At 43.4% G+C, this 13,381-nt stretch overlaps 1 protein-coding gene across 1 annotated transcript; it reads left to right on the top strand.

The window, feature by feature from the left end:
* The first annotated feature begins 1,089 nt into the window (after positions 1 to 1,089).
* On the top strand, positions 1,090 to 1,459 carry LOC307100788 (thymosin beta-4-like). Its single transcript, XM_079773373.1, has one exon. It carries the CDS (start codon positions 1,139 to 1,141, stop codon positions 1,271 to 1,273), a length of 135 nt encoding a protein of 44 aa, XP_079629499.1. The 5' UTR covers positions 1,090 to 1,138; the 3' UTR covers positions 1,274 to 1,459.
* Positions 1,460 to 13,381: the final 11,922 nt, after the last annotated feature.

The following is a 13,381-nucleotide window of genomic DNA, read 5'->3' on the forward strand; positions in this document are numbered from 1 at the left end:
GTAGCAAGAGACAAACTCCCTGACCTCATGGGGCACATATTCCGGTGGGGAAAGATAAACAATAAACATACAAACAAATATTTTAAATATTAATGTGTTTCTAAGGAAGGAAATAGCAGTGTGGTTAGAGATCGACTGGGTGGAGGCTACTCAGGTGTAGGAAGCTCTCTAGAGGGAGATGAGACCAGAAAAATGAGAATGAGCCAGCTATCCAAAGAACTGGGGAAGAGCATCCCAGACAGAAGGAATAATAAGAGCAAAGAGTTTAGGACGGGGACAGGCTTGGCATATTTGAAGAACCAAAGGAAGAAGCTGGGAGGGAAGAATTGTAAAAGGTGACATCAGAGAGTTGGGCAGGGGGCCAGACCATAAAAGGCCTCGTAAGCTATGGTCAGAGGTTAGAATGTTACTTTGAGTGTGATCCGAAGCCATTGAATGATTTCAAGAAGGGGATTGATATGGCCTGAAGAGATTGATATGATCCCATTTTAAAGAGATTAGTGTGGGTTCCAGGTGGAGAATGGATTGGAGGGAGCAAGAGTGGAAACAAAGAGACCAGTTAAAAGACTATTGCAATAGTACAAGAGATGATGGTGGTCTAGGCGAAGATGATAGCACTGGAGATAGAGAGAAGCAGATGTATTCAGGTAGAGGTTACTGAACTTAATGAAGGAATGGATTGGGGGTACGGTCTGTCAATGAAAAAAGAAGAATCAAAGATTATTCCTAATCTCCAAATAACTATGCTGAGTGAAAGAAGCCAGAAAAAATGAGTAACATACTATATGATTTTATGTATATAAAATTCTAGAAAATGCAAACAAATCTAAAGTGCAAAAAGATCGGTGGTTGTCAGATAGGGTTGGGGGTGAGGGAAACTAGGGAGGAGGCAGAAGGAGGGATTACAAAGGAGCATTAGATAACATTTGTGGTGATGGATATGTTTATGATCTCTTAATTGTGGAGATGGTTTCCTGAGCAGGAACTTATTAAATTGTATATCTTAATGTATTTAGTTTCTTGTATGTCAATTATACCTCAATAAAGTTGTTTTTAAAAAGGAAAACAACTCGGCGGCGGTCACTGAGCAGATCGGACTTCTCTCGTGCGCGCACCTCGCTCGGCTTCCTCTGCAGCCATGTCTGACACACCCGATATGGCTGAGATTGAGAAATTCGATAAGCTGAAATTGAAGAAGACAGAAACGCAAGAGAAAGACCCACTGCCTTCAAAAGGAACGATTGAACAGGAGAAGCAAGCAGGCGAATCGTAATGAGGCACGCGCCGCCAACATGCACTGTGCATCCCACAAGCACTGCCTTCTTATTTTACTTCTTTTAGCTGTTTAACTTTGTAAGATGCAAAGAAGTTGGATCAGTTTAAATGACTGTGCTGCCCCTGTTCACATCACAACTGCTGACACCGAAGGCCGCACCTGCCGCTCCCATCTGCCCGGCTGGCTGGCGGGGAAGGGGGAACTTGCATGTTGGTGAAGGAACGAGCTGGGTGGGAGGAGGGTGAAATCTAGAGTAAACACCAAGCTGGTCCAAGGGGTCCTGCGGGCTGTAAAATGCAGTTTAATCAGAGTGCCATTTTTTTTTTGTTCAAATGATTTTAATTATTGAAATGCACAATTTTTAAAATAAAGTTTTAAAACCTGAAGAGAAAAAAAAAAGGAAAACAAAGACTCCTAGGTTTTAGACCTGAGCAAACTAGTTGAACGGTAATGTCTTTTGCTGAGAAGAGAAATTAATTCTTTTTTTAAAATATATTTTATTGATTTTTTACAGAGAGGAAGGGAGAGAGAGAGTTAGAAACATCGATGAGAAAGAAACGTCGACCAGCTGCCTCCTGCAACACCCCCCACCAGGGATGTGCCCACAAACAAGGTACATGGCCTTGACCAGAATCGAACCTGGGACCCCTCAGTCCACAGGCTGACGCTCTATCCATTGAGCCAAACCAGTCTTGGCAGAGAAATTAAGTCTTATGATATAGCCTGCATGCAGTCTCAAAGCCACTCTGTAGGAATAATAAGAATAATCCATCCTCCCTATAAATAGACCATGTTAATTGAGAGTATAGGTCAGAGACCCAAAATAGCAATGAATGAAACAATATAGAAGCTTATTTCTCTTTGTCACAATCAACCAGGCATAAGCAGTGTGGGGTAAGTATCTCAGTTCCACAATGCCAATGTTCCCCGCCCCCTTCTATCTTATCTATATGTTCCAATGACTCCTCACCAGCACATCTGCAGCCTAGCTAGAAAAACGGAAAAAAGTAAGGGCAAGCTCACTTCTCTTTAAAGGCATGTCCTAGAAGTTGTAATAGTTCTGTTGATATCACATTGGCCCAAAAAGAATCACATGGCCATTCCGGGCTGCAAGAAAGGCTGGGAAATGTAATTATTATAGGCAACTATGTGTCTAGTTAAACACCAGGAATTCAATTATTATGAAAAGGGAACAGAAAACAGTTATTGTGGGGGAATGAGCAGTTTCTAACATCAGAGCTTTTCAGCTTACAAAGTCATTTGATTTTCACAACTTTGTAAGATAGATAGACTCTGAAGGGTTCATTCAGTTTGAGAGGAAGTTTAGCAGAATGGTTAAGAGTATAAGCTTTGGAGTCTGACATCCTAGTCAAATCCTATTTCCGCCAAGGATGTCAGGCTCCAAGAAAATTACTGAACTTCTCAGAGCTTCAACTGTAAAATAGACACAATAACAGTACCAATCTCATAGGTTGTTATGAGGCTTAAATTCGATAATGCATGCAAAGTGCCTAATATAGTTGTACCTAATCAACATTATGTGTCAAGTATGGTGAACCTACAGATAAACAAAAGAGCAGTTCACAGTACAGTGGGGGATTCAATAGAGAGTTATCAGAGAATATGAAAATTCTGCAGTAGAGGAAGTGACCACATGAGATTGGAGAACACAGAGGAGAGGGCTCCTAAATCAAGAGTTTTGTAGGGAAAATGGGAGTTAGTTGCAAGGAAGGGAAAAAGGATTTTCCTAGAAGAGAGAACAAAACACCAGGATGAGAGCCTGGTGTCTTCAGGGAAATACAAGCTGTTTGGTATGGCTGAAGCACAGAAGCATATTAACCACTCAGCAAAAGGGACAGAGGTAGATGAGGGCCAATGGTGGAGAACCTTCCAGGACAAGCTCAAGAGCTTAGGTTTTATCCTGTGGTCACTGAGTGCAATGAGTGTTCTAAGCAGGGGAGTGACTAGTCACATTTACACTCCAGAAGTTTCCATGGCTGTTTTATGTGAAGTGATTCCCAAAAGGCAAAGGGAAATCAGAATTAGAGCAGTCATCTAGACTCTGAGGGATTAAACCTAAGTAATAGAAGAAGAGAGCCCCAGAGATTATCTGCTCTTCAAAATTCCTGTCCTGTATTGAGCAAGTTCTCTCTCTCTCTCTCTCTCTCTCTCTCTCTCTCTCTCTCTCTCTCTCTCTCTGTTTAACTTTGTAAGATGCAATCCTCACCCAAGGATATTTTTTTCATTGATTAATATATATATATTTTTTAACTGTTTCAGAGAGGAAGGGAAAGGGAGAGAGAAATAGAAACATCAATGATAAGAATCATTGATCAACTGCTTCCTACATGCCCCCTACTGGGGATGGAGCCCACAACTCAGGCATGTGCCCTGACTGGGAATTGAACCTGTGACCTCTTGGTTCATGGGTCAACACTCAACCACTGAGCCACACCAGTCAGGCGCCATTAATTTTTTAAGAGACAGCCGAAACCGGTTTGGCTTAGTGGATAGAGCATCGGCCTGCGGACTGGAAGGTCCCAGGTTCTATTTCAGTCAAGGGCATGTACCTTGGTTGCGGGCACATCCCCAGTAGGGGGTGTGCAGGAGGCAGCTGGTCGATGTTTCTAGCTCTCTATCCCTCTCCCTTCCTCCCTGTAAAAATCAATAAAATATATTAAAAAGAGAGAGAGAGAGACAGTGGAAGGGAGGGGGAGAGATAGTGAGAGAGAAACATCATGTGAGAGAGTTACATCAATTATTTGCCACTCTCTCCCCACAAACCCCTACACACACACACTCTCTCTCTCTCTCTCTCTCTCTCTCTCTTCTCTCTCTCTCTCTCTGACCATGGCCAGGATCAGGATCGAGCCTGCAACTGAGGTACATGCTCTTGACTAGAATAAAATCTGTGACCTTTCAGTCCATGGGCCAATTCTCTAAGCACTGAGCAAACCAGCTAGGGTGAGCAAGTGCTCCCTTAATTCTGCCTTTTCTCAGCTGCTTTTCATCACTCAAATAGTTTCTTTGATAACATTTCTATAAATGGTTGACCAAACATCATGATTCACCCAAGACTATAGCAGTTTTTGTACTGAAAGGTCTGTGTTCTGGGAAATCCCTCAGTCCTGGGCAGGCTGGGATAGTTGGTGACCCAACCTGTAGAGCCTTATGGAGAGGCAGTGTAGTGCCTAGAGGCAGATTGCCTAAATTCAGATCTTAGCCCCTTCATGTATCAGGTGTAGGACTTAAGCAAGTGACTTTACTGTAGCTCATTTTTCCCACATGACAAATGGGGATGATGTAGTATAGTAACTACCTAACAGGGTCACTGTGAGGATCAAATAGCATATACTATTTAGAATAGTTCCTGGAACATTATATTTGCTGTGAGCATTTTGAAATTATAGCTATTATAAACCTACTGCCTTCTGGTTTATTTCACTTTGTCTCACACATCCCCTTGCTCTGTCATCCTTTCTGGATGTCTCCAGACCCTTCACTTCAAGCTCTCAGTCATCCCACCAAAGAAAGGCAAGGAAAAGATAGGTAACACAGGAAACTCTCTGGCCTGTGCGTAGCCTCAGAGAGTATTAAATTGAATTAAACAAGATTGAAGGCTTTTAAGACTTGCTCCCAAGTGGGCAGCCTCCTAATAACAGGGACATCTGCACCTGTATCCTTTGAAAATGAATTCTGTACAACTGCCTGCCTTGGAGGGTGGGATGAGGTGAGGCATTTGTAAGGCTTGCATGATAGTTCTTTGAGGGCCTCAGGGACAGGGATGGGGACTGAGCCTTCCCAAGTGACACATTTGCCAAGAAACTCTGAGGTAGCTCTTCCGGCTGACAAAGTAAGGTTTGGGGCTGGGACCTTCCTAGGAGGGAAAGGGGGACTTAGTTGTATCCACCAAATGAAATAGTCATTGGAAACTATGCAAGGAGAGGAAGTGAGTCGTAGACAGGAATTGGTGGTGGCTTTTCCCAGGCACCTTGCCACATCTGATTCAATATGTTTATGAAAAGGCCAAAGAAAGTGAATATAAGTCAATTAGATGATTTAAGCCTTTGTAAGAGATGAAGCTGGGTAACCGAGCATAACAAAGGCTGAGTTATTTATGCCATTGCTCAGCAGAGAAAGTAAGGGTGTGGGGCCAAGAATAGGAAAGAAATAAAATCAGGGAAATCAAAAGCCTAGTGGAGAATCCACCAGCTCACCCCAAGGGAAAAAGTTCATGATCCTTTAGAACAGGAAGAGAAGTACAATGGTGTTGAGTTGAAATCTGGACAAAACTCACCATGCATTTTATAAATAGGCACCAAAAAGTACCAGCGCAAAGGAATGTTTTTTCACCCTCAGAACTCTACCTATGACAAGGTGACTAAAGCTTTTCCACAGAGCACCAACATTTAGCAGCTCCAAAAGTTTTTAAATTTATTTTGTATTGTGAGAAACAAAAAAATTAATATTTTTCCTATTACAAATTAGAAGAATGTGAGTGATTGTAGCACCTACAAGCAAGAAATTTAGTTAAAATAGGAAGCCCCACATAGCCTACCTTGTTACTCTCATATATAGCCACAAGCAACTCCAGGCTTATGTTTGACCAGTTTAGCCTCCACAGTGCAGAGAGACAATGCCTCTTTCCTTTATGGTTCCAGAAAGAGTGCTAGGATTGGATATCCCTGGCCTAGCTTGGGCCATGTGCCCATCATGGAAACTACCACAATAGCCAGAGACATGGAATGATCTGATTGGCCAGGTGTAGGTCATCTAGCCTTTCCTGTAAGGCTAGGAGTACCAGCCTCACCCAAAAAACACATGGACTGAGCTTACGTTGGAAAAAGTATCTTCTTTACAAAAGAGTAAACTATCACCCTATCCAGTTTGGCTCAGTGGATAGAGCCTAGGCCTGTGGACTGAAGGGTCCCAGGTTTGATTCCAGTCAAGGGCACAGGCCTGGGTTGCAGGCTCGATCCCCAGTGTGGGGCGTGCAGGAGGCAGCCGATCAATGATTCTCTCTCATCATTGGTGTTTCTAACTCTCTCTCCCTCTCCCTTCCTCTCTGAAATAAATAAAAATATATCAAAAGAGTAAACTATCAAAGGAAGAGGAAATGGACATCACAAAGAGAGAAAAAAAAATAAATGTCCACTGTGCCTTAGCTGCCAAAATTTCAACTTTTTCAATCCTCTCTCCTAATGAAAAAACCAATTTCATTTCAATGGTTACCTGAAATTCATGATGGTGAGCCCCTATTCTTTCCCAGAGTGCTGGTGAGACCTCAAGGTAACAGTCTTGCTTTGTAATGGAGTCTTTGGATCATTGGTCATGAAGGGTCCCATCCAAGGGAACCAAATCTAAGACTTAATGTTGTTTGGCTTTCCTGGCTCAGAAACATTAAGTACTGTCTCTCTGTTTCATTAAACACAAATTGTAGCAGCCACTGTTGATAGGATTGTGGAAGTTACCACTTCCTTTTGTCCCCTCAGCTAAGGTCAAATGCCTTAGCCTGCATTTGGGAAGATGGCAAAGTGTGGTTGGCTGTGGGTAAGTAACCTCAGTGACCTCACAGGTCCTTCCTTCTAACCACAGTGATTAGTAGATTGCATAAGAGGTCACTAGCAGGAATACTTATCCTGGAACATCAGAATCTGAGGGCAGAAGGCCATATAATCAAGGGAAAAAACTGTCCAAGGGAACCCTAGTAGTCTATCCATTTGTCACATATCTCCATTGTGTTCTGCCATCTGAAGTACAGGGTCCTGTATAAAAATTTCAGAAAAGAATTCTAGACTCAAAGAACTGGAAGGGATCTTTGCGTTTTTCTAGTCTACCACTTCATTTATAGTTGAGAAAAATGAGGCTCACAGGGAGAAGCGATTAGCCAAGGACATAGCAAATGGTGTCCAAGCTAAGACTAGAGCCTAGGAGTCTTGAATTTCCTTCCAGAGTTCCTTCCATTTCACCCCGTGGCCTCTCTTGGTGGATTCCAGCAAGACTACTACTGAGTCTCACACAGAACAATTTGGAGTCAAGAGGCTCCATTTGTCTCAGGAACATGGGGCTCCTTTTTGTAGGTATGTGGTAAAACAACTGTAATCAATAACAGCTACCAGAAATGCCAACAAGGAAGACCAGCCCCCCCCCCACCACCACCACCACCAGATTTATGGCTTAAAAACGGCAGAGATCAGCTTGATCCCACATGGTGACTAATTTCACCTAATGGTAATCCCTAGCCTCCTTATTTGCTCATTGTAATACATTAGCATGCTAAATGACACTCCTAAAGTCAATGATTGGAAACGGGAAAGCCAATATAAGGACACAAAATGGCTGACGGAGCTCCTCTGAGAAGTCTCCACCCCTTTCCCCGGGATCCCGAATATTCCTTCCCCTTAACCAAGGAAGCAAATTCCGCTAAAGGCAGGGCTGCTCTGCCTGTGGAGTAGCCCACTCACTCTCTGTCTCAGGGTTTCACTAATAAACTCACTTTCACTTTATGCTGGTTCACGTTTGAATTCTTTACTGCACAAAGCCAAGAACCCACAGTGGGTCATGACCCTCTGGTTCCCACACCCCCGGCAGGCCTGCATCACATCAATGGCACTTAAGACATATCCATCTTGAAAAGGGTCTCAATCCTGGAGCACCAAGAGGAGAAGAAATAGAAAAAGCTCCAGGGCTCTGGTCCCTACAGCAAACTTGGGCTATGCACTGGGAATTTGGGATAGTCCATAAATACACTAGGATGTCTATGATATACTTAGCAGCATATGCTAAATGTTGTACCTGTGAGGCTTTTTTATCTGGATCAGGATGAGCATATCTCCTCAGCATCTCAAAGGGGCTGATAACCCTCAAAAGGTTAAGTGAGCTTTCAAAAGTGGGTTGTCATCAGAGATAGCAGAAAAGCTTTAAAAGCACTGATAGCTGGGCCCCTCCTTCAGAGAGTTTCTTTGGCGGATCTGTGCTGGGCCCAAAGAATCTGCATTTCTTAGAAGCTCACCAGGCTTAGAAGCTACAGCTCTAGAAGAAAATACTAATGAAAATGCTTTTCTATAAGGAAAAAGGAAAATTGCCTCAGGATTTGGCATGTTAAAGCCATTTTGATGTAAATAATCCAGGTATTTATGACAAAGAAAAATTAGAATTCCTGGAAAGGAGAAGGAGTTGAAACCCCAGAGGTCTTAGAGAAAACAGTGGAATTCCGAAGAAGGCCAAGGTTCTGTTACATTGCACTGTGACCATAGCTCACACCCCAGCAACTTAGTTCTTAGTACATACTCTGTTTCCCTGACTGTATCCTTCAGGGACCATCAGATTCTGTGAATCCCCAACCCTCAGGGTAATAGAACATCAGTGCAAACCCATCACATCTTGGCATTTTTATAATTTCTGAATAAAAAACTACTCACACATTGACTTTATTTATGCATGGAGCAAATATTTAAGTGTCTACTAGTTGCTAAGTACTGCTCTAGCAGTCCTCAAGACCCTTGCAATCTGGCATAGGTACTGGGTTCATTTCACAGACTTACTGAGAATTGGGGTTATAAAGAGATCTTCCCCTTTATTTTAGTGGCTTCGTCACACTGGTTTCTCTTCTATTCCTAGAACACACCAAGTCTTTTCTTTCCTCCAGGCTTTACACTTGCTGGCTCGAACATTCTTACCTGCACTCTGCCCATTCACGTGCAACTGAACCTGTGGGTGTCAGCTGCAATGGCTTTTTCTTGAAGAGGCCTTTAACTGTCTCCTCAATTTAAAGTACCCCAAAAATAAAAAATTAAAAAATAAAGTACCCACCCCCCGTTGTCCTCTCCCAGAGCACCTTCTACTTTTTCTTGATAGCATTTATCACAATTTTAATAGTATATTTATTTGTGTGAATATATATATATTATTGATTTTCCACAGAATCGAACCTGGGACCCTTCAGTCTGCTGGCTGATGCTCTATCCACTGAGCCAAACCGGTCAGGGCTGTGTGATTATTTTTAAACTTCACTAAAAAAAGTAATTCATACAATAACCACATATTAAATGAGAACAGTATACCATATAACAGGAAAAGAAAATTAGCTCCCTGCTCTTGACCCCTGATTTTCAGTTCTTCTTCCCACAGGCAAATGCTATTAACACTTATATTCTGTAGATATTCTATGTAGTTTTGTGGGTCCATGTAATTATTTATTAAGTGGCTATCTCCTCTACTGAGCATGGGAACTGTGTCTATTTGTTCATTGCATTATTCCTGGTACTTGTCACATAATCAGCACTTTATAGGTGTTGGTGGGATGAATCAATAGATGTTAGAAGAGCAGAGAGATCGGGTCAATATCTAAACTGCCAGCTCTTACACATGTTCCCTGCCCCGCTCAGCACTGAGCACACGGTAACCTTATCCCTGCTCCTGTGCTCCCTTAAGTCTTGGTTTATACCTGTGAGAGCAACTCCTCACCCGGTGCTGAAATGATTGTTCACTTGTTTGTCTGTCTCTCCCAGAAGACGGTGAGCTCCTTGAGGGCAAAGACCACGTTTTCCTCTTCTGGAATGCTGTGCTAAGCATCCTGGAAGTCAATGAATACTTTCTGACTGGCTGCTTATCTAATCTGACTCATCGGACTGTTGGCTCCTTTGCAACTCTCTTAAACTCTGCCAGTTTGCAGCCTGTTAGAGCAGTTCAGAGTTGTTATTTTTCCAATAAAGACTAGTGTTTTCTTCAAAAGCTCTAAATTTACAGAGATGCACTTCACTTGAACCTAACTGCAGATCCTCATTTCTTTTAAGGACTAGTTTCCTTATCTATAAAATGGGGATACTTGTGCCAACCTTCCGGGGTTGTGATAATTGAATGAGGTCGTATGTGAAAGCATCAAGCACATCAAGGCAGTTGTTCACTTTCCCACCTCCTTCAGCAAAAAGCAGCGTCTCAGTGCCTGTTTTGCTAAAATGAAGAAGTCTCTGCATGGAAAGCAGGGTCAGGCAGACAGGAACTTTAATTCCGACCCCAGTTCAAACATTATTGAGACAGTGATGTGAGAATTATTAATAAGGAAAAAATTAAACAAAGACTTGAAGTATAATGTTTGCATGTCAAAAAAACCTAACCGGTTTGGCTCAGTGGATAGAGCGTCAGCCTGCAGACGGAAGGGTCCCAGGTTCGATTCTGATCAAGGGCATGTGCCTTGGTTGCGGGCACATCCCCAGTGGGGAGTGTGCAGGTGGCAGCTGATCGATGTTTCTCTCTCATCGATGTTTCTAACTTTCTATCCCTCTCCCTTCATCTCTGTAAAAAAATCAATAAAATATTTTTTTTTAAAAAGCTGCTGAGTGATGCATCTTCAGAACACAATACAGAGACCTAGAAGGTCCCCTCAAGGTCACATACAGTCTGGTCCATGCCTGCCCCTTCTGTCTCATCTTGCTGCACTCCTCCCTCTCCTCCAGGTCCCAGCCATTTGAACTTCCTTTGTTCTTCCTGCACGCTTTTGATGCCAGGATTTTGCATATGCTCTTTTATCTGTCTGTCACTCACTTATCCTGTAATTCTAAACTTGACAATTTCTTCCCCCAGGAACACTTCTCTTGACCTCCTGAACCAGATTTCATGACTGTGCTATAGGCTACCCCCATAGAACCATGTTCTTCCTCTTTCATAGAACTCATTACAGATATGAGTTCCCAAAGGGCCTTCATTTAACCATTTATTTATTTCCAGAATTCTTACTATGTACCAGGCATTTTTCTGGAGGCTAGGGATACAGTTATAGGCAAGCTAAGCCACAGACCCTACTTATGACACATTCTAGTGAGAGAGACAGACAATAAACAAATAAGCAATTAATACAGAGACCTCTGCCTTATTCACGGCTACATTTATAGACATTGTATTCAACACATAGCAGATATTCAATAAATGCCTGTTGAGGGGAAGGAAATAAAGTGAGGGTGAATGGCAACCCACCTCAGTGAAGGTCTGAGTCAGAGTGAATACAACAAACTAGTGTAGGATCATTGTACCCAGAATATCTGCCCAACTTATAAGAGGGACCAAAATGGGTCGGAGCCTACTTTCTCCTGTTGGTTTGCAAGAACATGAGTCTGGAGAGGGGGAAAGTGGCTTATCTTCACTCCTGTCAGTCCTGTGCTGGTGTTGGCATGTAAAAATGGGGACACATTGCCGAAACCCCATTGATTTCAGAGTGGATAGTCAGCCTGCGGACTGAAGGGTCCCTGGTTCGATTCCGGTCAGGGGCATGTACCTTGGTTGCGGGCACATCCCCAGTAGGGGGTGTGCAAGAGGCAGCTGATCGATGTTTCTAACTCTCTATCCCTCTCTCTTCCTCTCTGTAAAAAATCAATAGAATATATTTAAAGAAGAAAAAAAAATGGGGACACATGAAAGAGTGCAAGCCCCAGATTTGCCAAGTGATCTTATCCACTTCTGTGCCATGGCTGGCTTGCTGGTTGCTAAACTCATTTCCTCTTTGTCATGGGAACCCAACTAGAATATATTTTCCCACTTTTCTTGCAGTTGGTATGACCATGGGATGAGATTTTGTCAGTGGAACGTGGATGCCAATGATAGGATCTCCCATGCATGATCCATCGTGTACTTTCCCAATCACAGTGACCTTGGAAGCCATGTATTAAAGATGGCAGAGTCACAAGATAGAAGGACATTGGTCCTTAAACTACTACTTGGGAAAGAGCCTCCTGTTTATTGGAGCACCCATTTTGGATTTAACCTGCACAAGAAATCAAGTACTGTATATGCCACCGAGGCTGGGAGCCTAGCTGTTAGAGCAGCTAGCATTGTCTTAGCTACCCAGTTCCTTGCTCTCTCCAGGACAATGACACCTCTCCAACCCAGAACTCTCCCCTGGCTTCAGACTTGGCTCTACAGCTGTGCACTGGACATCCCTACTGACATGGTGGTCACCTCTTCAGACTTAATGTGACCAAACTGGGCTTGCTATCTTCCCCCCCAACCAGCCTCTCTGTCTCCAGTGTGGCCCATCTCAGTGGACGGCACTGCTTTCCACCCAGGCACACAAGCCTAAAATTCAAGTATCATCCTTGACTCCTTTTCCCTTTCTCTTATCCTCCACATACCTCCTACATTTCTCTTGAATTCATATACTTCTTTTTTTTTTAAATGTATTTTTATTGATTTCAGAGAAGAAGAGAGAGGGAGAGCGAGATAGAGACATCAATGATGAGAGAGAATCATTGATCGGATGCCTCCTGCATGCCCCCTACTGGGGATCGAGACTGCAACCCGGACATGTGCCCTTGACTGGAATCGAACCTGGGACCCTTCAGTCCACAGGCTGATACTCTATCCACTAAGCCAAACCAGCTAGGGCGGAATTTATATACTTCTCTTCCTCTCCACTGCTACTGCCATCAGACTCCTTAGATACTGTAACAGCTACCAACTAACTGGTCTCCCCACTCTACTATAGCTATCCCTCTAGCCCATTCTCCACATTATAGCCTGAGTCACTTTAAAACCTTCAACTAGCTCCCCATTGCCCTGAGGATCCAGTCCAAACTCCTCGACACAATCTTAAAGGCCCTGCATGACCTGGCCTGGCCTCCCTCTGCAGCCTCTTCACTGCTCCGCAGACTCCAACCCAGCTATCTCTGCTGTCTTACCAAACTCATTTCACTTCCTCATTCACATCATCCCCCCTCTCTGCCCTGACTAGTCCCTCTGCCCAAATACCCTAGACTCCACCCCTTCCCTTAGACGACAGCTGCTCATCCTTTTGGCCTTAGCTTGAATTTAACTTCCTCAAGAAGTGGCCTCCCTGAGCCCTGGAACAGGCTCAGTCCCTGGCACTCCCTGCTGCCCATGATAACTCTCTTGACTTTTGACTGTTGTGACTTGTTGAATGTCTTTCTTTCCTGTTAGAGTGCAAGCTCCTAGAGGGCAGAGCCTGGATCCTGTCCACCCCTGTGTTCTTAGTCTCTAGAACAGAGTAGGAATCACTGTACACCTGTTAAAAGAAGACATGTGAGCAGTGAACTAGTTGCAACTTAAAGTTGCAATATGGCATTTCTCAGCAGCCTCTTAGGAATATCATTGTTC

The sequence above is a fragment of the Cnephaeus nilssonii genome (genome assembly GCF_951640355.1).
Source record: "Cnephaeus nilssonii genome assembly, chromosome: 5".
Lineage (NCBI taxonomy): Eukaryota > Metazoa > Chordata > Mammalia > Chiroptera > Vespertilionidae > Cnephaeus > Cnephaeus nilssonii.

Coding starts and splice junctions, on each gene's coding strand:
- LOC307100788 (XM_079773373.1), top strand. CDS start 1,139: ATGTCTGACACACCCGATATGGCTGAGATTGAGAAATTCGATAAGCTG.